The following is a 27297-nucleotide window of genomic DNA, read 5'->3' on the forward strand; positions in this document are numbered from 1 at the left end:
GCTAATGATAGCTAGCTGAGCGGTTTTGGAGACATGTTTACACTAGAGACTCCCCATTCTGCCCCCCCCCTTCTCCTGCTGAGTTAATAACCAACTCTGGGAGGCTTGTAAAAAGAAAAGAACAGAGAAAAATCTTTTATTCAATTACTACAGACTAGTTTGTCTGTGGCATTCCCTTTTTAGATACATTTAAAAACACTTAGCTTGGGTTGCAAGAATGTTTCAAGATGCCCAGGTTGTGCTTAGGTGGCACGTATTGAAACCTTAGTTATTCAGTTATAATGAACAGATATTTAGGAATGCAAAGCATGCAGAAAATAAATATAACTCCTAACGCAAAGTCTGACTAAACATACTTTCCCCTATGCTGGATTCTGAAGCTTCAAAAGCTTGGGCTTCATTGCCCCTTGAAAACTCACCAAAAATCCCAGTAATATCAAGCCTCCTACAAATCTCTCACCCTGAAATTGAGAAGATTGTCTTGCAGACTCCATCATGCAGGAGCAGCCACCATGCCAGTCACTGTCCCTCCACACTCTCCTCCTCAACTTCCCTCTTCTTGTTCCCACCATTCCCCCAGCAGCTCTCATATCCCACCCACCTGGTGGTTTGATTGGTCTGCCCTGGGGGTTGCCAGCCTGTCAGTCAAGAACAGGGGTTCACTTCCTCAGAGAAGCAGTGTGCCGCCCAGCACCCCCTGTGGCAGGGGATCGCCTCTGCCACTCACCTGGCCGCAGGTGGGGGATCGGCTCTATGGAAGCCAGGTGAGTGGTGGAGGCAATCCCCCACTGCAGGGGGTGCTGGGTGGCATGCTGCTTCTCCGAGCAGCATCCAGGTGTGGCGAGAGCAGAGGTAAGCATCTATTCTTTCACTCTTAACGGTGCCTCTCGCCACCCCTCCATTGGCACCCTGACCAGCCACTACTGGTTAGGGCTAAGTTGAAGAGCCTGACCTAGAGCCATGCACTAGCCATTTAAGCATGCAAGCAAAATGAAAATGATTATGCTAGTGTTTACTCAAAAACATTTCAAAATTGGCTCCAAAACATTCTGACAATCAAGCCCTTTTCTGTCTTTTTAAAATACACACATACACAAATTGTAGCAACTGGCCAAAAGGTGTTTGTTTGTTTGTTTGTTTGTTTGTTTGTTTGTTTTTAAAGGTTGGGAACTCCAAAATATAGTGCAGAATAGGACCCCCAATCCACATAGTAATTAAATTAGCACATAGTGTTCTTTAGCAAAGCTATTTTGTTTTGGTGGGAACATTGTCTAAGAACTGCCTTCAGAACATTTTCTGTGTTGAAAAACTATGCAAACCTTAGAAGTATCTGTTTTTACGTTAGTATATACGCTATAAGTATTATAAAGCATAACGAAAAATACTCAGCCAACAAGTATTTCTCGTCTACAGTCCTTGTGGGCTTTCTTTTCTTTTTAAAACACAATCTCCTTGGCTGACTTTTTCATATTCTTGCGGTGAAGGCAGTATAGAATCATGGAACTAAGAAAGATAGAACGACACTGAAAGGGCAGAAAGAAAGGGCAACGGCTTCACTTTTCGACGTTGCACATGCGCTTTCTGCAGCACATGGTTGTGACAGCCTAGTTAATATAAGCTGGTGAAGCAAGCATTGGTCATGTGACAGTCGGGGAACGGAGGATTGTAATATGGCTGCGCCCATGTGCAGCAAGTGTTTGGTGCATTTGCTGTGTGGTTGAAGTCTCGTGTCCGCATGGATCGGGGGGATTTCTGGGTTTCCCTGACGGTGAGTGAGGGAGACGCAAAGGGGTAAATAAACTTGTTAGATTTGATCAGAGAGAGAAAAATAGTTACGACATTGTCGCGATGATGAGATTTCAATGGAAGTCAAGGGAATAGTGAAAGGAGGCTATCCCTTAAATTGCACAGCGTCTTGAAACTGCTAAAGTAGCTATAGAGAAGAGCAGGGGCACGAATATTAGGTAAAACCCCGATTTTATCTAAGTTTACCTGGAAGTCACACTAATGTAATTTCTTATTTTATTTTATTTTTTACAAAGTTTGGCACCAGAGTTGAGGTTAAATTTGATCCTAAGTGTGTTCTCTTTAAAGAGTAGCAGTTTGGCATTTCTAAGTCTCTGCCTTTGAATTTCTTTGAAATGCTGCTTGCTGGCAGGCTGCTATCTTTTGTCAGATTATTCATGTATTTATCCTACGGTTCCTTCAAGGATCTTGGTAGTGTATTCTTCCCCTGCCTGCCAGTTTAAACAGCTCATACTTGAAAAGGAATTGCCCATGTCTTCCTCTTGCATACAAACGTTGGTATTTGGGAACGAAGTTCCCCCCAAAAAAGAGACGAAGAAAGGCTCTTTCTTGGGATGGTCCCATTTCCTTGTTTGGTCATAAAGCTTCCAGGCAAACCACTGACTCTCTCAGCCCAGTCTACCTCACAGGATTGTTGTGAACAAAACATGCATACAAGAACTATTATGCTGCTTTAAGTGGTTCTATGTTTTAAGTCACCTTGAATATTTTTAAATAGAAAGGTGGAGTATCGGTATTGGTGGTTGAATAATCTATAAAACCCAATTTGTGCTTAGACAAAAAGGCACCTTTCAAGTAGTAGTTCTCTTACATTTAACAGGAAAAGAGCAGCTTTCCCTATTCATTCTGGTATAATGTCTTGTCCAGTGGTTGATACTAGTATTGTATGTGTGTGTGTGTGTGTGTGTGTGTGTGTGAGAGAGAGAGAGAGAGAGAGAGAGAGAGAGATTTCCTTTGGTACAGGGGATTTTGTTTTTTCATTTCTCTGCTATATAAATGGCTTTGTCAACTTTTTGTTGAGAAGTATATAAATATGCTAAATCACAAATAAATTTAGGAAGTGCTTTCAGAATGGTCAGTAATAATCATCTGGTCACTTTTCAGTGCTTTGGTGTGTGTGTGTGTGTGTATATGCGCATATGCACACACATGCATCTAACCAGAAGTGCTGTAATGTATTTACAGCCCAGCCCAATTTGGATTATAGGCCTCTGCAGAATTGACATTACTAAACTGGGTTAAAGCTGAATGTATACACCATCTCCACATGTCCTTTGGTAGTGAACCTATTTTGCTTTGTAACCTTTCCGCACAGAAGATAGCTGTCTTGTTTGACTTGAATTTAGGACCAACAAAAGGAAGCACCTTTTCACACAGTGCATAATTAATATGTGGAATTCTCTGCCATGGGATGTGGTGGTGATGGCTATCAGCTTGGATGGTTTTAAAAGAAGCTTAGACAAATTCATGAGGAACAGGTCTATCAATGGCCTCTAGTCTTGATGGCTATAGGCCGTCTCCAGGCTCAGAGGCAGGCTGCTTCTAAATACCAGTTGCAGGAGAAAGCAACAGTGGGAGAAAGGACATGCCCCCTCACCTCTTGCCTGTGGGCTTCTCAGAGGGCATCTGGTGGGCTGCTGTGTGAAATAGGATGCTGGACTAGGTAGGCCTTGAACCTGATCCAGCAGGGCTGTTACATTCTTATGACTAGTTCGTGTGACTGATCTCAAGCTTTCCCACTTGTCATCACCTTTCTTCAGCGTATCTACTTTCTTTTTTTTGCTCAATGAAAAGGTAATTAAAACAGTGTTTTGCTAAAAAAAAAGAGAGTGAATTAATTGTTTTCCAATTTCTTTTTAAAGAACAGCTTCTTTGAAACCAGCTACTGTTTGATGAAGCCTGAAATGTTCCTTGATGATGTTATCATTTTTTAAAAAAGTGGTCTATCAGTTTCTAACCCCCCCAAAAGTATCTGAATGATCATATTATTATTCTTTTTAATTATTTTTACATTTATATCCCGCTCTTCCTCCAAGGAGCCCAGAGCCCGTGTACTACATACTTGAGTTTCTCCTCACAACAACCCTGTGAAGTAGGTTAGGCTGAGAGAGAAGTGACTGGCCCAGAGTCACCCAGCTAGTTTCATGGCTGAATGGGGATTTGAACTCGGGTCTCCCCGGTCCTAGTCCAGCACTCTAACCACTACACCACGCTGGCTCTCATATGTGCATTAATCTGTAATACTTCCTACTCCATGTTCCATGTTCTCAATCAATACTGTAGAATAGAACCTATGCTTCACCCATAGGCATGTATTGAAATAGGCAAGTGGATGTTTCACACTGTTACTGTTCTCTGTTTAGCTTGACTGTGAATATAATGGAGTCATAAATGTGGCATCTGTAATCTTCAGGCCCCACCCCCATTAAACGTACTGACTTGGGGTTATACTGTACAGCTGATTTTGCTCCGTAAAGATGATCAAGTGTTTAGGAGGAGAATGCAAAGGGAAGGATTGTGAAAGCACACAGTGTGTACTCAAAATATTTTTTTATTATCGCCATGGATGGTTGTAGATATGTGACAGGGATTGAGAAAGATTTGGTTTTGTGAGGGGGCATATTTTTTGTTTGTCATCAGACAACTCCATCTGTTTAATCCAAGGTGATGGTGGGAAACGTGATTTCATTGCATGGCTAGTCAGAGCAGTGCATCAGGTTGTGATCGGATGTGTACAGCTGAGCGGGAGACAGGGCACTTTAGGCACCCATATGTTGGGCTGACCCTGCTTTAAGGAAATGCTCAGTTCTCTGCCTCAGGTCACCCAATTGCTAGATTTTCCAGTATGTTGTCTTTAATAGTTTTAAATTGCTTAATTGTAAATTCTTAAAATGTTTTAACTGTTCTCATTGTTATGTTCCTGTTTGTTGTGAACTGCCTAGGGCTATTAGGCGTGGGTAATATATATGTGTAATAAACAGAATTTAGTAAAAAGGATGTTCTTTACATCAAGGAAAAATGGCAACCAGATTTAGGGATGTCCATAGAGAACGTTTTTTGGAGCTGGATATTCCTGTTTTAAGGACAACTTTTATAAACCGTTATATCTTGCTCACAATGCATGGCATCCAACTAATCAAATAAACATTTGGCACTTTCCAAGTTGGCTGTTAGGGGAGGAGGAGGATTAGGGTGGTCTTCATCGAATTTTGTGAGAGTTCACAGGCTCCAAGAAACATTTTGCTGGTCTGTGACTCATTGCTTTGGTCCCATCCCATATGCCCTTGCGCATGAACATGCTAAGTAATTGAGTCTGACACCTTCTCTCTCTACTCCTTGCTCAGCTGCTAGACCCTATTACAGTTGTCCCGTTTTCCTTCTCTTTGCATAGACCATACAGGAATAGTATTGGGATTAAGTGATATCCACTAAATTTATTACAGAGGGCACTCAATGCCACTTGATCCTCTTGTTGTTCTGTTAGATCAGTCATGCTGTGGACCTTCCGCCAAATGTTTGACCTACCTCTGTTCTGGTCAAAGGTAGCCAAAAAAATAATATACCCTGTTGATTCATAATGGTAGAATATATTTGAATCAAGCTTCACAGGACAGGCAAAGGCAGATCTATGCAAACGTTTCAATATATCAGCCTTCAAACTGCAGATGTAGCATTCAGAGAGGGTATCTTAAGTCTACTTGTTGTCTAAAAAAATCATTACTGTTTTTCACAGATGGAACAGGCAGCCAGGTATTTGTGCTCTCCTGCAGATGCTCCATTAGTCACTTCATGAATTTAAATTACTTTTAAGATACCGAAGTTTGAAATCCAAAGAAGCAATTAGTAACTTTTGATTCATGCTTTTGCCAGATGGCTAGATTAAAATCAGATCAATTTTCTTTTTCTTTTTTTTAATCACTTGGTGCAGATAAGAATTCTGATGGAAAAAGAGCTGGCAGGGTATGGGGTGGAGGTGGAGAAATCAATGCATGCAAAATAGCCAAGCAGATTAAAAGAGTAATTAACTTATTGATTAAAACTTTAACTGTGGCAGGGAACACCTCTTGAATGGGATGGAAAAGAATGTCAGACCTAAGGATGGCTTTACTTGGCTTCGGTTAGCAGCAGTACCATGTGAGCTGAAACAAACCTCTATTTGCTTGATTATCAAAGCAAATGAATCTTTGAGTCCTTATTTGGAGAACTTGTTGATTTGTCTTGTTTGCTGGCTTGTTATAAGACAACTTCATTTAATTTTACCATGTGCTGGTGAAGCCTTTCAGGGAAGTCCACAACATTTTACTAGCTTACAGCAATTCTTATTAGCTCATCTGCTTATCTATCACTATGTTTCCCTAATTTCTTAGGGAATATCCCCAATTCCCTAATATTGCTAATTTCTCCTACCTAAAAGACAAAGAGAGCCAACTTTTATAAAGCTTTCTTCCTGGTCACCTCCAGTAGGTTCTTGACTCCACATAGAGAGTAAAGGTAAAGTGTGTCGTTGAGTTGGTATCAACTCCTGACACCCACAGAACCCTGTGGTTGTCTTTGGTAGAATACAGGAGGGGTTTACCATTGCCATCTCGTGCACAGTATGGGATGATGCCTTTCAGCATCTTCCTATATCTCTGCTGCCTGATATAAGTCTTTCCCATAGTCTGGGAAACATACCAGTGGGGATTCGAACTGGCAGCCTCTGGCTTGCTGGTCAGGTCATTTCCCAAGTCATGTGGCTGAGTAAGCAAGTAGCTGCTTAAAAGCTTGTGATAGTATCATAGGATGAGTTGGACAGATTTTACTTTGTTCTGGTTTTAAGAGTGACCCCACTTCGTGCATGCCACCTAATGGTGTAGCGGGGAATCAACCTGCCTAGAGAGCAGGAGGCTGTTGGTTTGAATCCCTGCTGGTGTGTTTCCCAGACTATGGGAAACACGTACATTGGGCAGCAGCAATATAGGATGGTGCTAAAAGGCATAATCTCACACTGTGCAGGAGATGGCAATGGTAAACCACTCCTGCATTCCATCAAGAAAACCATATGGCTCTGTGGTCGCCAGGAGTTGACACCAACTCAACGACATTTCCTTTCCATTTCCTGCCCAACTCCTCTGTCTGGTGAAAAATGGAGATATGAGTTCAAGATATGAATTAGTCCCCACAGTTGAACTTTTAAAGCTATTGGAGTTCTGGTGAATGACTTCTTGGTTCTAATATTCTGGCAAAGGATTCAGATAAAGTAAGATGGCAACCTGTAAGGATTGATGAAACACAGTTTGTCTCTTGATATATTTTGTTTGATCAGTTATTGATGTAGTGTGGTTTGCTTGTGCCGTTCCAGATTTCAGAACATTTGAATCAGTTTAATTTGGCCACAAGAAACTGCTAATAGTACAAGTATTTATGTACTGCTTTTCAACAAAAGTTCTCAAAGCAATTTATATAGAAAAATAAATAAGATGGTTCCTTGTCTTAAAAAGGCTCACAGGCTAAAAAGAAACATAAGGTAGCCACCAGCAACAACCACTGAAGGGATGTTGGGATGTTGAATAGGGCCAGTTGTTCTTCCCCTGCTGAATATAAGAGAATCCCCATTTCAAAGGTGCTTCTTTGCTCAGTTAGCAGGGTACCTCTCTGTATTTGTTGATATTTTGAATAGGTACAATGACTTCCACAAGCAATTCAGAAAATAAGGGATTTTTAAAATGTAAGATATTTGAAAATGCCAACATGCCTTCATTTTTGCTTTTGAGTACCTTCTTAGTTTAGTTCACCACCAAGCTGTTTTCCACTTCCTTTGAGTCCCCTCAGTTCTCATTTTTTCCAGTAAGGCCTGTATTAAGCAAACTTGGTCCATCTCGCCTTCACTTCTGGAGTCAGGTGGCTTTACCCCATCCCTACAACTCATTTGTCAATCTCTGATCTCCAACGTCTCCAGAAAGAGGCTTTGTCTCTTCTGCTTACAATTTGGTGCTTAGCACGGTGTCATCAATAAATAATGGTTAACATCAGTGCTCATTGCACCTGTTCCTTCACTTCATCTGCTACCTGATTGTGTCTCTTTGCTGAATATTTACATTCCACAACTATTCTTATGCTAGTAATGGTGTATCATTTTGGCGTTTGCATGCTGTGTCTCCTTGGCTTTTACTTGTAATGTTGGAGCAGGATAACTTGCTTCTGTTACTTCACTCCAATTCTAGAAAAGTAATTGATTCCAAATTAAATAATGGTGAAATACAATTTTGTGTGTGTTGGAAATTTCTAATAGCTATTTATTATAATCAGGGGAAAAGTCTATATTTTAAAATAAAAAAAAGCTTTTCTAATTTGGATATTTTATCCTGGCTGCACTTTGCACTCTCTGTGTTTCCACAGTTTAGCATTGTTTTGCCCCTAGCAATGAGTTTGCCTCCAGCAATGGCCTCCACACCTTGGTGAGGCTAAGGGAGCCCAGCCGAGTTTTGCATGCCTGTGTGAACCTCCGGGATCAGGCCTGATCCCGGCGGCTACATGGCAGCAGACCTGCCTAACTAGCCTCCTTTCTAAATGTGGTTAAGGGAGTGAGCGCTCCCTTAACCCTGTTTGTTTGTTTATTTTTATTTTTATTGTTACATTTGTATACCGCCTTTCATTAGAACAATCCCAAGGTGGTTCACACACACACAAAAACCCAACTATAAAAATGACACAATTAAAATATTAAGCTAAAATATAAAACAAATCTGACTAAAAATATTTAAAATACAAGCACAAGAACTGTACAAAATACAAAGAAGCAGCAGTAGAGACAATTATATAAAAGCCTGGGTAAAAAGCCAAGATTTAACACGCTTTCGAAAAACTGTGATGGAGACTGAGGAGTGAATAGCCACCGGGAGAGCATTGCGGAGTCTGGTGGTAGCAACAGAGAAGGTTTTGTCCCACGTGCACGACAGTCGAGCCTCCTTCATTGTCGGCACCTGGAGCAGAGCCCCCTCATATGACCTCATCAAGCAGGCAGCAACCCTTGGGAGCAGGTGGTCCCGCAGGTACCCTGGGCCCAAACCGTTAAGTGCTTTAAAGGTCAAAACTAGCACCTTGCACTGGACCCGGAAACAAACTGGTAGCCAGTGCAGCTCTTTCAAAATGGGTGTGATGTGATCCCAGCTGGCAGCTCCAGAGAAAATCCTAGCTGCCGCATTTTGCAGTAGCTGTAGTTTCCGAATATTCTTCAAGGGCAGCCCCATGTAGAGCGTGTTACAGTAATCCAGCCATGACGTGACTAAGGCATGGGTAACTGTGGCCAGAGAAAGGGACGCAGCTGGCGCACTAGCCGAAGCTGTGCAAAGGCACCCCTGGCTACCGCCTCCACATTTTTGTGTTTGTGTGTCATCTGCGGCTGCTTGGAGCTGTGTCTGGCACACTCGGGTTGGGGGAAGAGGGGGATCCCAATAATGCACTGCACACTCGCACGGTGCATGACGTGTGGCAGCTCTTGCCTGCACCCCGACCCCCCGGAGCTACTGGCAGGAGCCAGTGCAATACACCCGCCCAAGGAGGAACAGCTGCTCATCTGCAGGAAGGATGAGTGTAACCCGCTTTCCCTACAGATCGCCCCCAGATTGCAGATCTCCTATGTCTCACTTCTCTTGTCGGTCATGTCCATCCATCACCTGACTCAGGCGTCTTGCCTAATTTTCTAGGTACCATGGTGAGCTGGCACCTGAGAATTGTCAAGCCTGCTCTGCTGTGTTGTTGAAAATTCTCTTCGTGGTTGCTGACGGGTGACTGCAAGTGCATTATTGCTCTAGATAGAGAGTATAGTGTTGATGGTCATGTTTTGGGGGATCATGGGGATGTACAGCATCCCCAAGAATGGGCCTGCAAGCCCTGCCCTTGCACTGATGCACTCTGAAGTCCTTCTCCCCACTCTCCACAGTTACAGTATTTGTCTGTCTGTAAGCACAAATGATGTGCACGTGGCGAGATCCTCCCTGTGGTGTGGAACTCTAGGGAAGAGTTTCTTGAGTGCCACCTTTGTCTTCGCAGACCAGTGTTGTAACCGTGTAGGGCAGGGTTTCAGGGCACATCAGCGGGGGTGGGATGGGGGTGGGACTTGCAGACATCCCCTTGTGGGCAGTCTTTCTCTAACACTGTATATTTTTCACTCTGCCTAGTTATGTCTGTCATGTTCATATTTGTGCTAATAATGTGTTTTTTTTCTTGGTGGGGGTGTTGCTTGTCTGTCTGTCCATATTCTGAAGGCCGGTGGACTAGCTGGAGTGTGCGTCGACCTGATATTGTACCCTTTGGATACAGTCAAAACTAGACTGCAGAGTCCTCAGGGATTTAAGAAGTCTGGTGGTTTTCATGGCATCTATGCTGGCGTTCCATCTGCTGCTGTGGGGTCTTTTCCAAATGGTAAGGATTTCTTTTGTGTTATATACTTGTGGTCATTACTGTCACCTACAGTAACCAAAACATCTGTGTATGCCTGTGTACATGGCTCTTGGGCCTTGACCTTGTTAGTTTCAGTGTAAAGTGATTGAGGGCATCCTAGACGGTGTACAAATGGAACTGACTCACCTTTTGGATACTGTTTCCTCTCATGAGGAAAAATCACACCAACATTCAGACCTTTTATTGATTTAGTATGCTTTGTTAATTAGGAATATCTAAGGTCTTGCAGCTGTTGCAAGCCCCCATTTCCCCATATCCTTAGGTGTAAGCTCTTTCCCCGCCTGCCGCCTGCTCCCTGGACCTCCCAGTGAGTTGCCCTCTGGGCCTGGAAATCTGTTGCCTGAGCCTGAAGCCATAGGCTTGGAAATCTGCAAGCTATTCTTTGGCGTTGCCTCTAGAGCAGGCCTGTACAAATGGTGACCCATCAGACCTAATACAGCCCACCAAGCATGTCTGGTGGCACATAATGGGCTTGAGAAGTCTTCTGTTCTTCCTCTTTGCTTGGGAATGCAGAAACAGAGGGGTTGTCAAGTACTCTCTATGTCAGGCATAATGCATGCTTAGTGGGTTTAACTAATTAGTGTTTATAATGAATCAGATTCCCTGAGTATGTATGGAAGAGGAAATTGTGGCTTAGTCAAAAATGAAAGCAGAGGCCTTCACTCTTCTCTCTCTCTCTTTTTTTCATAAGAAAGGGGATAGGGAGAGTGCTCAAGCCCAAGGATCACCCTGGCTCATTTGTAAATACTGTTACAGGCATAGTTGTTGAGCTACAACTCCTATCATCCTCAGCCATTTTGTGGATGATGATGAGAGTTAGAGTCCAACATCATCTGGGAACCCAAGTTTGAGAACCCCTGATCTAAACCATAGTTTAGATTATTGTTTGAATTAGGCCTTTATGCTCCTTTCACTTTCTCTTCTCCCTCCCCTAGTCCTGTGTATCAGTGAGTGGAGTACATGAGGAGTTTCTATTGAGGAGATGAAAATGGGGTAAAGGATAGAAGTGAGAGAAGAAAATGGGGGGAAAAAGAGTATTGAAACTGGGTTAGGGTGAACTAGCTTGACCTTCATCATAGCAGTTCGAACTTAAGAAGTGCTTTTGTTGTCTTCTGAACTGCTCTTCACTTTTGTTTAATGGATGTTAATGAAAGTTTACAGAAGCACCCTCGGGCACCTTCAAACCTTCCAAGTCCTTCCTAAGATTATATGAATTTTTTCGATTCTTTATCTCCTCTGCTTTTGTTATCTCCTGTTGGAGGCGATAAGCATCTTTTGATTAGCAGCAGAGGGCAACAGATGGAGCCCTGTCACGCAATTAAAACCTCTTCCTTGTGGCAAACTTGAGTGGATTTTTTGTCTACCATTTGCATTTTAAAATTCTGAACTGAATTTGGTCTAGCGACGCATCACGGGATAGAAATTTTTAAATGGTTGTGGAGTAGAAGAAATATTTATTTTGACAGAAGGCAGATATCCCTTTAGATTTCTCTTCAGTGCATAATATTACTGCTATTTCAATGTCTGGCTTTGACTTTTCCTTGCCGCTGCTTTGGTATGATTGGATGAATGGTGAGGAAAAAGTATATTTAAAATAGTTTTCCTTTTTGCACATTTGACTAGACTAAATACGTGTCAGCCTTTGGCTCAAACTCAGAATTGCTGATATATGAAAGGTTTGCACTCTCAACATGTTTTTAAAACTTCCAGAGTTTAAAGAGTAATTTGGAGGTTTCATACAAAAACTAATGAATGAGAAATTGCTTCCACTGTATGTATGTATGTAACATATTTCTATACTGCCCTGAACTGGATGGTTTATAATTAAAATCATTTAAATATTAAAATCATTAGCATTAAAATCATTTAAAACCAAACATTAAAAGTATTAAAACTATAAATCTAATTATAAGCCTGGGTGAATAAATATGTCTTCAGTGCCTTTTTAAAAGTTGTCAGTGATGGGGAGGCATTTATTTCATCCAGGAGCATGTTCCAGAGCCTTGGGGCAGCAACAGAGAAGGCAATTCCCCGAGTCGCTGCCAGACGAGCTGGTGGCAACCGCAAACGAACCTCTCCAGACGATCTTAATAGGCAATGGGGCTCATGGTGAAGAAGATGCTCTATTAAATACCCAGGGCCTAAGCCATTTAGGACTTTATAGGTAATAACCAGCACCATGTATTTTGCCCAGAAACATATTGGGAGCCAGTGTAGCGCTTTCAACACAGGAGTAATATGGTCTCTCCTAGAAGACACAGAGAGCAACCTGGCCACCGCATTCTGTAACAACTGCAGTTTCCAGACTACGTACAAAGGCAGCCCCACATAGAGTGCATTGCAGTAGTCCAGCCTGGAGGTTACCAGCATATGTACCACCATTCTGAGGTCATTCATCTCAAGAAACGGACACAGCCAGTGTATCAGTCAAAGCTGATAGAAGGCACTTCTGGCCACCACCTCAACCTGGGACATCAGGGAGAGGTTTGGATTCAGAAGCACTCCCAGACTGCATACCTGTTCCTTCCGGGGGAGTGTGACCCCATCCAGAACTGGCAGATCAAAATAATCTCCTGAGTTTCGACCTTGCACAAGAAATACCTCCATCTTATCTGGACTCAGCCTCAGTTTGTTATTCCCCATCCAGCCCATTACTACCTCCAGGCAGGCATTTAGGGAGGTTATGCCTTTTCCCAAAGATGTTGACATGGAGAAATAGATTTGGGTGTCATCAGCATACTGATAGCACCCTGCACCAAATCTCCTGATGATCTCTCCCAGCAGTTTCATGTAAATGTTAAAGATCGGAGACAATATGGAGCCCTGAGGGACACCATATGAAAGTTCAGATTTTGAAGAACAAACTCCAAGAGACACCATCTGGAATCTGCCCGTGAAGTAGGAGTGGAACCACTGCAAAGTAGTGCCTTCCAGCCCCCAATCCCCTCAGACATTCCAGAAGGATGCTATGGTCAATAATGTCGAAATCTGCCAAGAGATCCAAAAGGACCAACAGAGTCACACTCCCTCTGTCAATTCCCAATAGGAGATGATCCATCAGGCTGGCCAATGTAGTCTCCACCCCATAGCCTGCCCGAAAGCCAGTTTGAAATGGGTCTAGATAATCAGTTCCCTCCAAGTGCCTGGAGCTGGGAGGCCACCACCCTCTCAATTACCTTGCCCAGCCATGCAAGGTTGGAGACAGGCTTGTAGTTGCTTAACTCTGAGAGATCCAAGGCAGGCTTCTTCAGAAGCGGTGTAATGATTACCTCTTTAAGACAAGGAGCCATCCTGCCCTCCCTCAGAGAAACATTTATAATCTCTACCAGGCCCTCTACAACAGCCTCCTTACCGGATAGTATAAGCTATGTCGGGCCAGGACCAAGAGGGCAGGTGGTAGGCTGCACCATTCTAAGCAACTTGTCCACATCCTCAGGGTTCACGAACTGAAACTGATCCAGGGACCTCATATAAGATGAGCTGCTGGACAGCTCGGCATCAGACACTGTAACAATTGTTGCTTTTTATGTTGTGTTATGTTTTTGGCTTTTTGCCCTATAACTCAGCAGCATTCATGCCCAGCTCCCAAATTGTGTTTTAATTCCTGGGGAACTTTAAAAATCAGTTTGGGGTTTCACTGAGGGGGCTGCTGAGAGAGACAAATAATGGGGCCTAGACATACCTAAAGAAACTTCTCACACAAATGAAGTAGAAACATTTATTGCTTTTTTTGTTTGGTGAATAAATCAATACTGGGTGAGAATTTGTAATGCTAAAGGAAAATTACTTTTCATACTACTAAGGAAGAACTTAGTTTGTATCTTTATGCCCCATGATGCATTTCTAGGTAAGGAATTAAAACACTGCTGAAGTGTGTGTGTGTGTGTGTGTGTGGTGTATTATTAATCTAGATATTGTGCATTCAGACTCAAAACTGTTAAGGTCATTGTTTAAAAGTGACAAACCCTCTCTGCACCCCAGCAATTGAAATGTTAGCTTTTTCTTTCTTTCTTTCTTTCTTTCTTTCTTTCTTTCTTTCTTTCTTTCTTTCTTTCTTTCTTTCTTTTTTTCTTTTAAAAATGCAAATTGCAGAAATTAGTGTTAGAAAGGCTGGATAGATATTTCAATTTCCTGTGTGTAAACATCTAATTTATTAGGTGCCTAGGCAACTAGGGAATTTGTCTAGCAGTAGTGTTTAGATAATAGTGTCTTAAAATAATAATAGATTTTGTGTTTTCTGTGCTCATTCAATCAGGGCATCTGGCTGTTTTTTTAAGGCAATTCCTTGCCTAAAGGCTCTTCTGGCATGCTATGCCCTCTTCACTCTATGAACATTTTTCAGTCTGAATGATTGGGGAAGGTGGAGAATTTGCAAATTATATTGGGCTAGAAGATCTTCAGTTTATAGCACTTGATATTTGCTCTGCACTGCTGCAAAACCACATTTGCTGCCAGGTCCCTTTGCATTGCTTAATGGAAACCTTTTCTCTCATGTTCCAGCTGCTGCCTTTTTTGTCACATATGAATACATGAAAGCCATGCTTCACACAGATGCATCTCCATATTTAGCACCAGTGACACACATGTTGGCTGCCTCTTTTGGAGAAGTAGTAAGTAGTGGTTTAATCACTTTCTAGTAAGTAGGGGTGTGTGGGAGAGGAGGAGGGAGGGGTTGGGGCATGACTATGTTTTTATAAGTGCATGAGTGGATAAGAGCCCATACCTGATGAAAGCTTCTACCATCATTGGCTGAAAAGCCCAGCGCAGATGCAGTAAAGGAATGCATTTATAGGATTGCCATATATCCAGAAAGGCAAGGCAACGTTCTCTACATGTGTTTTCCTATCTGTGTAATGAGAAAACTGTGTACTGCTACTTTTTAAGGGACGGTGTCTTGACTTTTAACAAAATTTTAACCTTTCCCTCTCTGCCTCCAAGTCCCTTTAAATACATTTTGAAATTCTTTCCTTTGGGCTCCACCCTACTCCCTCTCCCAAGCTAATGGGAGCACAATTGCCCATGACAATACTTTATTTGGTTGTTAACAAGCCAACCAAGAAGCAAAGAGATCACAAGCCAATTGGAAGCCAGTGCCAGAAAACCAATCAGCAAGGGGGAAATAGGCCTCCAAAATGGCGCTCAAAATGTCAAAGGTTTTCAAATTGAAATGGGTTTCCTTTCATCCGAGCTCAAAACTGGCCCTTTATTTAAAGGGTGTTTTGTTTCTTGCTCAAGTCAATCTTTCTTGCTCTAGGCCCTGATCATCTTGGTTGCCCTCTTCTTCACCATTTAAGATACGATGACCAAAGCTGTACACAGTACTACAGATGTGGCTGCACCATAGATTTGTATAAGGGCATTACAATATTAGCATTTTTATTTTCAATCCCCCTCCTAATGATTCCTAGCGTTGAATTAGCTTTTTTCACAGCTGCCATGCACTGAAACGACACTTTCAACAAGCTGTCCACCACAACCCCAAAATCTCATAGATCCGATCCATCAGTGTATATGTGAATTTGGTGTTTTTTGCCCCAATGTACATCACTTTACACTTGTTTACATTGAGCCGCGTTTGCCATTTTGTTGTCCAGTCCCCCAGTTTGGAGAGATCTTTTTGGAGTTCCTCACAATCCATTGTGGATTTCACTACCCGAAATAGTTTAGTGTCATCTGCAAATATGGTCAATTCACTGGTCACCCTAACTTCTAGGTCATTTATGAACACGTTAAAGAGCAATGGTCCAGTACCGATCACTTGGAGACTCCACTTCCTACCTCCCTCCATTGTGAAAACTGTCCATTTATTCCTACTCTCTGTTTCCTGTCCTCCAACCAGTTACTGATCCACTCATGAACTTGTCCCTTTATTCTATTACTGCTAAGTTCTCTCAAGAGCCTTTGGTGGGGATCTTTACTGAAAGCTTTTTGGAAGTATCAACTGGATCACCTTTATCCACATGCCTGTTGACACAATTTTGCCCTTAAGTTTGCTTTCCATCAATTTACCTACCCAGCTCCAAAGTTAAGCTGTCTGGCCTGTAATTTCCCGGATCCCCCCCAATCCCTTCTTTAAAATTGGAGTAACATTGGCTAATTTCCAGGTACAGAGTCTGATTGTAGGGACAAGTTATATATTTTTGCTAGGAGATGGGCAATTTCACAATTGAGTTCCTTCAGAGTTCTTGGGTGGATGCCATCTGGCCCTGGTGATTTGTTAATTTTTAGTTTTTCAAGACAGTTTAGAACCTCTTCCCTTGTCACCTCAAATTCGCTGAGGTCCTCAGCCGCTAAACCTGAAGAGCTCAATTCTGGAGAGGGTGTATGGTCAGTATCCTCCGCTGTGAAGACAGATGCAAAGAACCCATTCAGCTTCTCTGCAATCTCCTTATCCTTCTTTAATCCCTTTCAAACCTTCATCATCTAAGGGTCCAACCGCCTCCCTGACAGGTTTTCTACTTCTGATATATTTAAAGAAGTTTTTGTTATTTGCGTTGACATTTCTAGCTATATGCTCCTCAGACCCTCTCTTTGCATCCCTTATTGTGTCCTTGCATTTCTTTTGCCAGAGTTTTTCCTTCCTGTTCTCTTCATTTGGGCAGGACTTCCATTTTCTGAAGGAAGTTTACTTCCCTTTTATAGCTTCCCTGACTCTACTTGTTAGTCACGCTGGCATCCTCCTGAACTTGGTGGTACCTTTCCTCCTTCGTGATATACCTTCCAACTGTGCTTCTAGTACTGTGGTTTTAAATACGTTCCATGCTTTCTGGAGTGATTTGACCCTCCTGACTTTCCCTTTCAACTTCCTTCTTCCTTCTCATTTTTGAGAAGTTTCCTCTTCTGAAGTCCAACACATCTGTGTTGGACATCTTTGACAATTCTCTACTCACATATATGTTGAATTGGATCACACTATGGTTACTGCTTCCCAATGGTTCTGCAACTCTGACATCTCACACCAGGACCTGGGCACCACACAGGATTAAATCCAAAGTTGCCATCTCTCTGGTTGGTTCCGCAACTAACTGTTCTAAAATACATTCATTTAGCACATCTAGAAATTTGGACTCTCTCTCATTACCTGAATGTGAATTTTCCCAGTCTTTGTGTGGGTAGTTGAAGTCACCCATTATTTACTGCCCTGTCTCTCTCTGATGCCTCTCTTATTTGTTTCTCCAACTCCAGGTCACTCTCAGCGCTTTGATCCGGAGGGTGATAGCACGTCCCTATTAACACATTTCCTTTCAGTCCACGCAATGTTACCCATAATGATTCTGTGGCGGACTCTCATCCACCTAGGTTTTCTAGCTTATTGGAATCTATTCCTTCTTTGATATACAGCACTACTCCTCCCCAACCCTTCCCTCCCTGTCCCTTCTATAGAGTTTATATCCAGTAATAATCATGTCCCACTGGTTCTCATCATTCCACCAGATTTCTGTTACACCCACTATATCTGTGTTTTCATTAGTAACCAAGTACACCAACTCACCTATCTTGTCTCAGAGACTTCTGGCATTGGTATACAGACACCTATACGCTGAGTCCCTCACCTGGTGTTGGCGTGTGCTATCCCCCTTACCATCATTTGACCTATTTGGCAAGATGTCCTGAGTTTCCATCTGCTCAACTCCTGACTCTACTCTGTCCCCTTCTTGTTTATCCGAAACATGTTCACCCTCACACCTTAGGAGATTTTGCCGGCCGAAGCAGATACCACCCTGTTCCCACTGGCAATCCCCCAGGTGTCATTTTAAAAGCTGCTCTGTGACCTTCTTGAATTTTAGTGCCAGCAGTCTGGATCCATCTTGGTTCAAGTGAAGCCTGTCCCCTTTGTACAGGCTTCACTTTCCCCAAAATGTTTCTCAGTGCCTAATGAATCAAAACCCTCCTCCCGGCACCACCGTATCATCCATGCATTGAGACCCCTCAGCAACACCTGTCTCACTGTCCCTGCCTGTGGAACAGGTAGCACTTAAGAGAATGCTACTCTGGGGTTCCTGGACTTCAGTATGCTACCTAGCAGCCTAAATTTGGCTTCCAGAACCTCCCGACTGCATTTCCCAACATCGTTGGTGCCAACATGCACCACGGCAGCTGTCTCCTCCCCAGCACTGCACAACAACCTACCTAGATGCAGCGTGATGTCTGCAACCTTCCCCCCAGGAAGGCAAGTAAGCATGCGGTCTACACGTGAGTCACAGACCTATCTTTCTATGCCCCTAATGATTGAACCACCCACTACTAAGAGGCCCCCACCCCCTGCAGGAGTATCCTGTGTGTGAGAGGATATGAGCGCATCACCCAAGGAAGGGGTCCCTGCTAAGGGAGTGTTTCCCTCTTCCTCAGACCAATGTCTTCCTTCCCTGAGACCCTCATTCTCCATAACAGCAGAAGCGCCATCAGCCTGGGAGTGGGATGCCTCTACCACATCCTTGAGGGTCTCATCCACACACCTCTCTGCCTCCCTGAGTTTCTCCAGCTGCACCTTGGCTTCAAGGGAATAAACTTGTTCCTTGAGAGCCAAGAGCTCTTTGCACTGAGCGCACACCATGACTTCTGCCCCTCAGGCAGACAGTCATACATGCGACATTCTGTGCAATACATTGAGAAGCAGCCCCTCCCCTGCTGGCATTCTACCTTCAAAACTAGTTTTATTGGCTATTTAGAGTATATGGTGTCTGAAGCTAGGTACTGGGTACAGTTGTCAGCTAATTAATGATTTTTAGTTTTGTCCTCCAAGAAAATTACAAAGGTTGGGTAGTACTCACCTTATTCTTGCCTTGTGTGTCTCCCCACAGCTTTCCCCGCCAATCTCCTGCAAAACTCCTGCAAAACTCCTTCATTATCTGTTTGCAAAGCTCCTCTGGTCCAAGCCTTGTATTCAACACCAGCAGTCAAACTGACTCAGCTCAGGAATGTGGGGCCTCCCATAAGCTGGGGCCCTTACCTGGAATGGATCCCCCACTCAGGCTTCTCCTCTGGCAAAGACACAAACACTGCCCGCCAGCCAGCAATCTGACCCTAGGAGATTCCCATCCCTAGCAGACCGAGCTTCTCCTTCCCCTCTTGTTTTCTTGGCTGGCTAGGTGGCTAGCTAGCTAGCTAGCTATTTATTTTCTTTTTCTCTCTTTTTCCTTTTCCTTTTCCTTTTTCTCTCTTTCTCTTTCTTTCTTTCTTGCCTTCCTTCCTTCGGAAATCTTTTGGCTGTCTCTGTTTTGTTTCAAGCTTGAAACAAAACGTAAAATCAGTTTTGTGCACATCCCTAGTCTTCAAGAGGTGGCTGGACAGCCATTTGTTCAGGATGCTGCAGCTCTGGATTTTCTAGATCAAACAGGGGGTGGTGGGGGTGGGACTACAAGGATGCCCTACAAGGTCCCCTTTGTGATTTTGTGCTGGAATAAAGAAACAATAGTGGCTGACAACCCCCACCCCGCATGTGCGCTTCATTTCTGGAAAATAGAGAATGCAGCAGTTACTCAGATCTGTCTCCTGCACTAAGCAGAGCATGTAGGTTCCTTGAACGGAAGTAAAAAGAAATGTGATCATTTTTATATTGGGAAAGCTGGATATTTACTTTTTGGTGCTGCACTAGGTAAAGAATCAATAGAATCCAAACTGGGTAGTATTGTCTGGTGATTGGAGGGCATGTAACACCTGCACAGAGCTGAGTCCTGTCTTCTGATGACATGTCATCTTTCTCAAGTTTATTTAAGAACTTGTCCTAGAACACCAATTTTCCTCAAGGCAGTTTAGTCTCTAGCAGCCTCCAGCTTCATGCTGCTCTCTGATCATACACTAGCTCTCTGATATATAACACAACTTTTGATAAGGTGGTCCTTCCCCATCCTGGCCTTTTTAGCCCCTTTCTTTTGTGATGAAAATGAAGCGGCAAAACAATTGAGCCAGGAGTTTGGAGGCCTGGTGTGTCGGCTTCTTAGCGCCAGCAAAAATGGGAGAATTTTCTCTCCCTCTCTTCTCGCCACTGTCTCCTATCAAACCTTATTTGATTGATTTCACTGTATCCCAAATTGCAAGCAGAAAGGTGAAAGTTGTAATTATAGCTTTATTGATTAGTCATTAGGTTTTAATCAGGGCATAACCACAGGGGATGGCGATTAATTCTCTAAGTAGGTCTCAACTTCCAGCACACCTCCAAACACTTTAATTGCTTGGTTGTAACAGCACACGGCTTGTATGTAGGTGTTCAGTGAAAAGCCAGAAAGGCAAGTGGTGCCAGGATACCTGAGCCGCCTTTTGTAACACTTTCAGCCACCCTTGTCTAGAATGCAGAGCAATAGCATCCTGTCCAGCCTCTGCTTGAAGACCTCCAGTGAGAGCGAGCGAGCGAGAGAGTGGTAGCTTACTTTCCCCCAGCGATTGCTTCATGGTTGAACTGTTCTTACTGCAGCTTCAATAACGTTCAACCAAAATCTGCCCTCCTGCAATTTAAGCCCATTAGATCTAGTATTGTTCTCTGGGGCAAAGGATGCAAAGAGGCAGTGTTAAGCAACCTAGGAAGCTGCCTTATACCCAGTCAGACCATTGGACCATCTAGCTCAGTATTGTCAACACTTACTGGCAGTGGCTTCTCCAAGGTTGCAGGCAGGAGTCTTGCCTAGCCCTGCCTGGGACCTTCTGCCTGCAAAGCAGATGCTCTATCCACTGAACCATGGTCCCATCCCCAGGTGCTCTGCTGGAGATGCTCTGGCATCTGAAGGACTATCACCTCCCCAATTGAACCTTCCTGATTAAGATTATTGTTGAAGGCATTGTTGAGGGGGTGCACCCACCGTTAGATATTAGATATACCCAGCAGAAAAAAGGGCTTTTGTAGCTGTGGTGTCCCATTCGTGAATTTCTGTCCTCAGGGGACACTCGCAGGGCACCATCAAATGCCGGTGGAAGACCATCTTATTTGTCCAGGCCTTTCTAAACACTGAAGTGCTATTCTGCTGTTGTCTTCATTGTGTCTGCAGCACTGCTTTAATATTATTTTCTAGAATTTTTTGCATTGTGCTTAATTACTGCTCTTTATTTGTAAGCTGCCTTGGAAGTTTTCAAACTGAAAGGCAAGTGCAGAAATACATCTTAAAGAAGTGAAACTGCTTCATAGAAGGAGATCAAATTATTTGGTTTCTTAAACTGGGATCGAGAGATTTAAAATCATGCCTCAAATTGATCAAAAATATTGGAAATATTTCTGTGCAGTGAGTGTGGGGTGCGGGGATGCAGTCTGAGAGACCTAAAGAGAGGATGAGTTCCAGGTTAAGGAATGCTATGAGCCAGCATGGTGTAGTGGCTAGAGTGCTGGACTAGGACCGGGGAGACCTGAGTTCAAATCCCCATTCAGCCATGAAACTAGCTGGGTCACTTCTCCCTCAGTCACTTCTCCCTCAGCCTAACCTACTTCACAGAGTTGTTGTGAGGAGAAACCTAAGTATGTAGTACACCACTCTGGGCTCCTTGGAGGAAGAGCGGGATATAAAATGTAAAATAATAATAATAATAGTTCTGAAATATATGTATGTTTTTCTAACAGAAGAACAAAGCTTACACATTTTTTTTGGCGTGTCTTCCAGAACTATTGATTTTGCATGATGCTCCATTATAATATGATGCTATGTTGATAATGTCCTATATAATATTGATACTGTTGATAATGCCTTTGCTGTAGGGCAGGGGTGCTGAACCTTGGGTCCCCAGGTGTTGTTGAAGTTGTACAGCTCCCATCACCACAGCCATAATGGCCTCTGGAATGGGGCATAGTGAGATGCAGGGGACTACAAGAGATGAGAGAATCTTGGACCACTTTCATAAGGTGCCTTCTCAGCTGAGAGCAATTTCCCTCTCCCAGTGCTTCCCAGTCTGTCCTGTCCTTCAACCCTTAGGAGAGACTTTTTAGGGTTACAAGGTGCTGCTGTGGGAAGAAATGGGGCAGTGGAGTTCCCTTGTGAGAACTTCCTTCCATAGGGACTACGTAAGTTACTGCCATCTTGTTGCTGATTCGGGCTGGTTTGGATAGTACTCTGACTGGCCTTCTTTAACTACATTGGGGAGATGAGTGAGTGAGTGCATACCCATGCTACTCTATTATGTGATGAAAGGAGTCCAGACAGTGGCATCTGAACCAGCCCATTCTAATAGAAAAAGCACCCAGAACAGTCTTCCTGGGGCCATTCTACTGTAGAATGCAGACTGTGGAATCCTGGTTTTAACCAAGTTTCTCCCACCAACAACATTCTGATCTTTGAAAAGCTAGCATGCTGGGTTGAAGAGTTCTAGCCTAGAGGTCTTCCTCATCTGCTAGTTTTCCATGCAGGCTATTGTCCGAGCAGTATTTTATCCAGGTCTTACCTCAGTGTGTGGACAGACTGGAAAAGTTTGTAATCTTCTAATCCAGTCTCTGGATTTTGGCTAGATCTCCTGTACTTGAAGGTTATTTACAAAGTGGGAACAAATATCTATATATTTAATTCTCTAAGGCATGCCCATGGCTAATCCTGTGTGTGGCAGCTCTTGCGAGAGTTTGCAATGAGAAGCACCTGATTGGGCAGTGGGGATTCCATATGCAGATAGTGAGGAGGATACCTGTGGCACTGTGGTGATTGGGCAGTGGGGATTCCATATGCAGATAAGGAGGAGGAGCCTGTGATGGTTAAGGTAAGTTGGAATGCAACTGTTACTGGTCGGAAGATGTTCTTGATTGTAGAGGAGAGGAATCTATCTATATATAAAAGGATAACAGATAGGGTTCTGCAAAGAGAGGGGTCATGAGGGAGGAAAGAGCCCATTCAGAAGAAGGAGGCTGCCATTGTGTGAATTAGATGAGGAAACACGATGAACAAGATCTGTTAACTCAGGGATGGTGTCGGGGAGAGAGAGAACATGAAGGGAGGTGGAGGAAAGAGTGGGGAATAGCGAGTGGAGGAGAGAGAGAGAAAAAAAGAAGGGAGGGCGAGGGACGGGCACAAGCCTGTCAGCAGCCTGAAGGGAATGAGCGGACATGGCAGCACTGGCAGCAAGGAAGGGTCCAGTCAACCACTGCTGCTGTTTGGGGCTACTGAGGCCTTTGGCGGAGGGAGGCAGGCAGGCAAGGGATGGGCCCGGGCCTACAGCGACCTGAGGGGAACAAGTGGCCATGGTGGTGGTGGCAGTGAGGAAGGGTCCAGTCAATTGCTGCTGCTCCTGTGGGGAAGAGCAGGAGCAGGGCTTGGGTGGGAAGATCTCTGGGGATAGGAGGCTGCAGCTTGGCCAATAGGTGCCAGTAACACTGCAGCGGTGACCAAGAGAGGTGAGGGGAATGGAGTAAAGGGATGGAGGAGTGACCAAGAGGGGTGAGGGAGGTGGAAGCAATGGGATGGAGGAGCAGCAGCAGGAGTGCAGCTCAGGTGAGGGGGGCTGCGGCAGGGGGTGAGGGGAGCAATCAAGTACTAGCATGCAGATGCTCTGCGCAGGTTAAGCTAGTAAGCATTATTCTGTGAGTGAATTGTTTATATACATGTGTGGCAAATACATGCTATGCACAGGGATGATGCCACCGTGTCACAAACTCTCTGAAGCACTGGTCTGAGAATTGTGATGACCCCTGCAAGATCTGTAATGCAGATGTCAGTAGGAAAGAAGTGCTGTCTCTTGAACAAACCTTGTTAGGTTCTGAAGAATTCATAAATTGATCAAGATGGTTTGTGTTGTACAGATGCTGACCGTTCTGTCCAACTCCTCTACAGGAGAGCGATTGAACATCTTGGTCAAAAGGCTGCAGAGCAAATGAGACTTGCTGCCATTAGGACCTGGTGGTGGACAGAGAGGAGAGGTGTAGTTATATCAGAAGGAAACTCAAATTAGGCTGCAGGTGGAAATTGCCTGTAAATAAAGATGAATAGCGGCAGAGAGCTCCAGACACTGCCAGCAGATTCATCACACAATTAAAGGCTGAAACCAGCAAATTAGGAACTGTCAGATAGCTAACCAGCTACCCACACAGTCTTGCTTGCATTCATGCATTGCCTTCCAGGTCCCCCCACCCCCCAGCTTGCTCCCCCAGCCTGCTCCTTGCTTCAGTTTCTTGGGGTCATCTGGGAATTTTTATTCTCGCCCAACATAAAAGTAGAAATAGAAATAAAAGAGGTAATTTGGGGGATGCCAACCAGAGAACATGTTGGTAGCTTGAAAGTGAACTGATCATGATATAATTCTTTCAAAATAGTAACTGTTAATGAGAAAGATATATGGAAGACGTAATCATGTGTAAAACAAAATATAGATGATGGTGATCTTGACAAGGTAATGCTGCCTTAATCCCAATGAGGGGGATGTGTATTTTATATATGTTTGAAACTATATGTCAGTCTTGCAAATGAGTCACAAAACATATTAACCTGCCCGCCAACCCACACATCTACAGAGTTAAAAATAGATTTAAAATGTTTTAAATCTCAAAATATTTACATGATGTTTTTAAAAAAGCGCTGTTCTAGGGTTTATTTATTATTTATTATTTATTTAACACATTTTATACCACCCAAAACGCAAGTTCTCTGGGCGGTTTACAACAAAACAATAAAAACAACCAATAAAAAGATTTTAAAAATTTAAAATGTTAAAACTATTAAAACACAATTAAAACAATATCTGATTAAAAGCCTGGGTGAACAAATGTAGCTTGACTGCCTTTTTAAAAGTTGTAAGAGATGGGGAGGCTCTTATTTCAGCAGGAAGTGTGTTCCAAAGCCTCGGGGCAGCAGCGAAGAAGGCCCATCCCCGAGTAGCCACCAGACGAGCCCGTGGCAACTGCAGATGAACCTCTCCAGATGAGAGCAACAAAAATGTACAAACCAAAGGGGAAAAATAGAAGTCAATGTATTTTCACCTTGAGGCACTAAAAGAGAGCTGTTTCCTTTTTCCAAAAAGACTATGGCAAAAAGAAATTTAAAGAGACACCTTTCATTTCACAACATAACTGCTAACAGTGAGTGGCCAAAGCAATAGTTGACTTCTGATTTCAGCTAGAGAGTTCCTTTGTCCAAGCTGAGCTTTCTGTCCTGTTGATATTTTCCTCTTTCTTGAGGATAACCTCACAGCCCATTAGTGCTACTTATGCCTGAGTTTTCTGCAGAATCTCACTGGAGCTTTGTAGATTTACATCCTTTTGATGCATTCCCATGTGGTGACAACCAATAATTATTGCATACTTACCTCACATCTTAATTGTGGGTTAGCACTTGGAAGAAACATACTGCTACATGAGCTAAGACCATAAAACAGTTGCTTTTACCACGTCAGAAGTGAACATGAGAATTGGACCTTGGTGACATCAGTGCAGGCTGGATGTTTCCTGCTGTCATTCAGTGTCATTTCAGGCCTCTGCCCCACTGGGCTCACAGTCTAATATTGACTGATGGGAGACTGATGGAGGAAGGGGAGGGAGTGGAAGCAAGAATAAACTGGGGAAGAAGATGCTGTTATTTCATGTCCCTGTACTTAAACCTCGTTACAGTATGGTGTGAGGGCAGTCGGGAGAGTCACTCTTGACTTTGACCTTCCTCCCTTGCCAATGTCACTGGTGACTGTGGTTGCTTCTTGTACAATGATCTTTTTGGAGATAGCTGGCTTGATGGCAGAATCTTAGTAGAGGACATTGGTGTTATTTTATTGTACACATTATGTTTATATTCTGGGTGATAAAGCTACTGTTATAACATAATGGCTATAGGGTTTTGGATCATTCTTTCTGATCACGTCCCCGCCTGCCTCCCCAGATTAGGTGAGAAGCTGGTGTGATAAAAGGGAGTGATTGATGTTATCACAGACTGACATCAAGTTCACACAAAACAAGTTCAAATGATAAAATTACGAAGCTGGGCTTTTTTTTTTTTTTTTTTTTTGAGGTAGTTTTGAAATATTCTTGAGATCTTTTTTCTTCAAAGAATGCCTCCTGTTGATTGCCAAGGTAATCTTAAATGATTGTTTAAAGTAATATTCTGCCTAGCAATACTGTGGGAACTGCAGGTGTGTGTGTGTGTGTTCCATAGTCCTCAAGAGCTGAGAGGTCCCTGAGTAGAACTACATTTTGTGGGAAGCGCATGGCTGCAGCCCCTGACTGCTGCTTTCTCTCTCCTGGTTATATATTAGAAAAGTTAACATCTGATGTGATGGTGTTATGCTCTGTGTTTCTTTGCCCCACTTCCTTAGCATGGAATGAAATCAGTCAAATGAAACAATGGAACCTTTAGATGGAAATGTGTGCCACTTGACTGTAAGATGGATATCACATTTTTGCATGCTTGCCATATAAATATCACCCTGCAAAGAGCAAACCAGCACAGCAAGAAAATGGCTAGCCAAGAACTTCTTACCCTGATGAGGTAGTGTTCTGTTTGAAGGGGGATGTTTGTGAGGGCATTATAAAATGTCATCCCCTACTTGTACACCAAATGGTTCAGTCCATACTACCACTTAAGGATTCTGCCACCACCTTCTACTTTAGGAATCTAGAATATGCCTAAAATGTGCAAAATATGTTTTGGGATCAGGGTATGAGAATGTTAAAGGGGCATGAAGGTTGGTCATGGAGCCCAACCCATTATCCACAAGTTGACTCTGGCTTGATTGACACTGTGACATTTTGACTTCATGGTTGCTCTAGTAACTGGTTCCCAAAATGCATACATTTCCTTTGGAAGCTTGGTGATGGGCCCAAGGCCTATCTTGTCCAGCATCCTGTTTCACACAGTGGCTCACCAGATGCCTCTGGGAAGCCCACAGGCAAGAGCTAAGAGCATGCCCTCTCCCAGCTGGTATTTAGAGGCAACTTGCCTCTTTGTTTGGAGGTGGCCTATAGCCCTCAGACTAGTAGCCATTGATAGACTTGTTCTCCTTGAATTTAAGCCTTTCTTTAAGCCATTCAGGCTGGTTGCTGTCACCACATCTTGTGGCAGAGAATTCCATAGATTAATTATGCACTGTGTGAAAAAGTACTTCCTTTTGTTGGTCCTACATTTTTTGGCAATTAGTTTCATGGGATGACCCCTGGTTCTACTGTTATGT

The 27297-nt window shown here is 43.4% G+C and overlaps 1 protein-coding gene across 4 annotated transcripts in view; it reads left to right on the forward strand.

Annotated features, from left to right (window-relative positions):
* Positions 1 to 1635: 1635 nt before the first annotated feature.
* Positions 1636 to 27297, forward strand: part of SLC25A26 (solute carrier family 25 member 26) — a 184957-nt gene continuing 159295 nt past the window's right edge. For all 4 annotated transcript variants that reach the window (XM_053297812.1, XM_053297816.1, XM_053297813.1 and 1 more), the window contains exons 1-3: positions 1636 to 1768; positions 10053 to 10209; positions 14749 to 14858. In XM_053297812.1, the coding sequence (XP_053153787.1) occupies positions 1736 to 1768; positions 10053 to 10209; positions 14749 to 14858 (300 nt within the window). In that variant the 5' untranslated portion in view covers positions 1636 to 1735. The remainder of the gene's footprint in view (positions 1769 to 10052; positions 10210 to 14748; positions 14859 to 27297) is intronic.

Source organism: Hemicordylus capensis, chromosome 2, assembly GCF_027244095.1.
Source record: "Hemicordylus capensis ecotype Gifberg chromosome 2, rHemCap1.1.pri, whole genome shotgun sequence".
Classification (NCBI taxonomy): Eukaryota; Metazoa; Chordata; class Lepidosauria; order Squamata; family Cordylidae; genus Hemicordylus; species Hemicordylus capensis.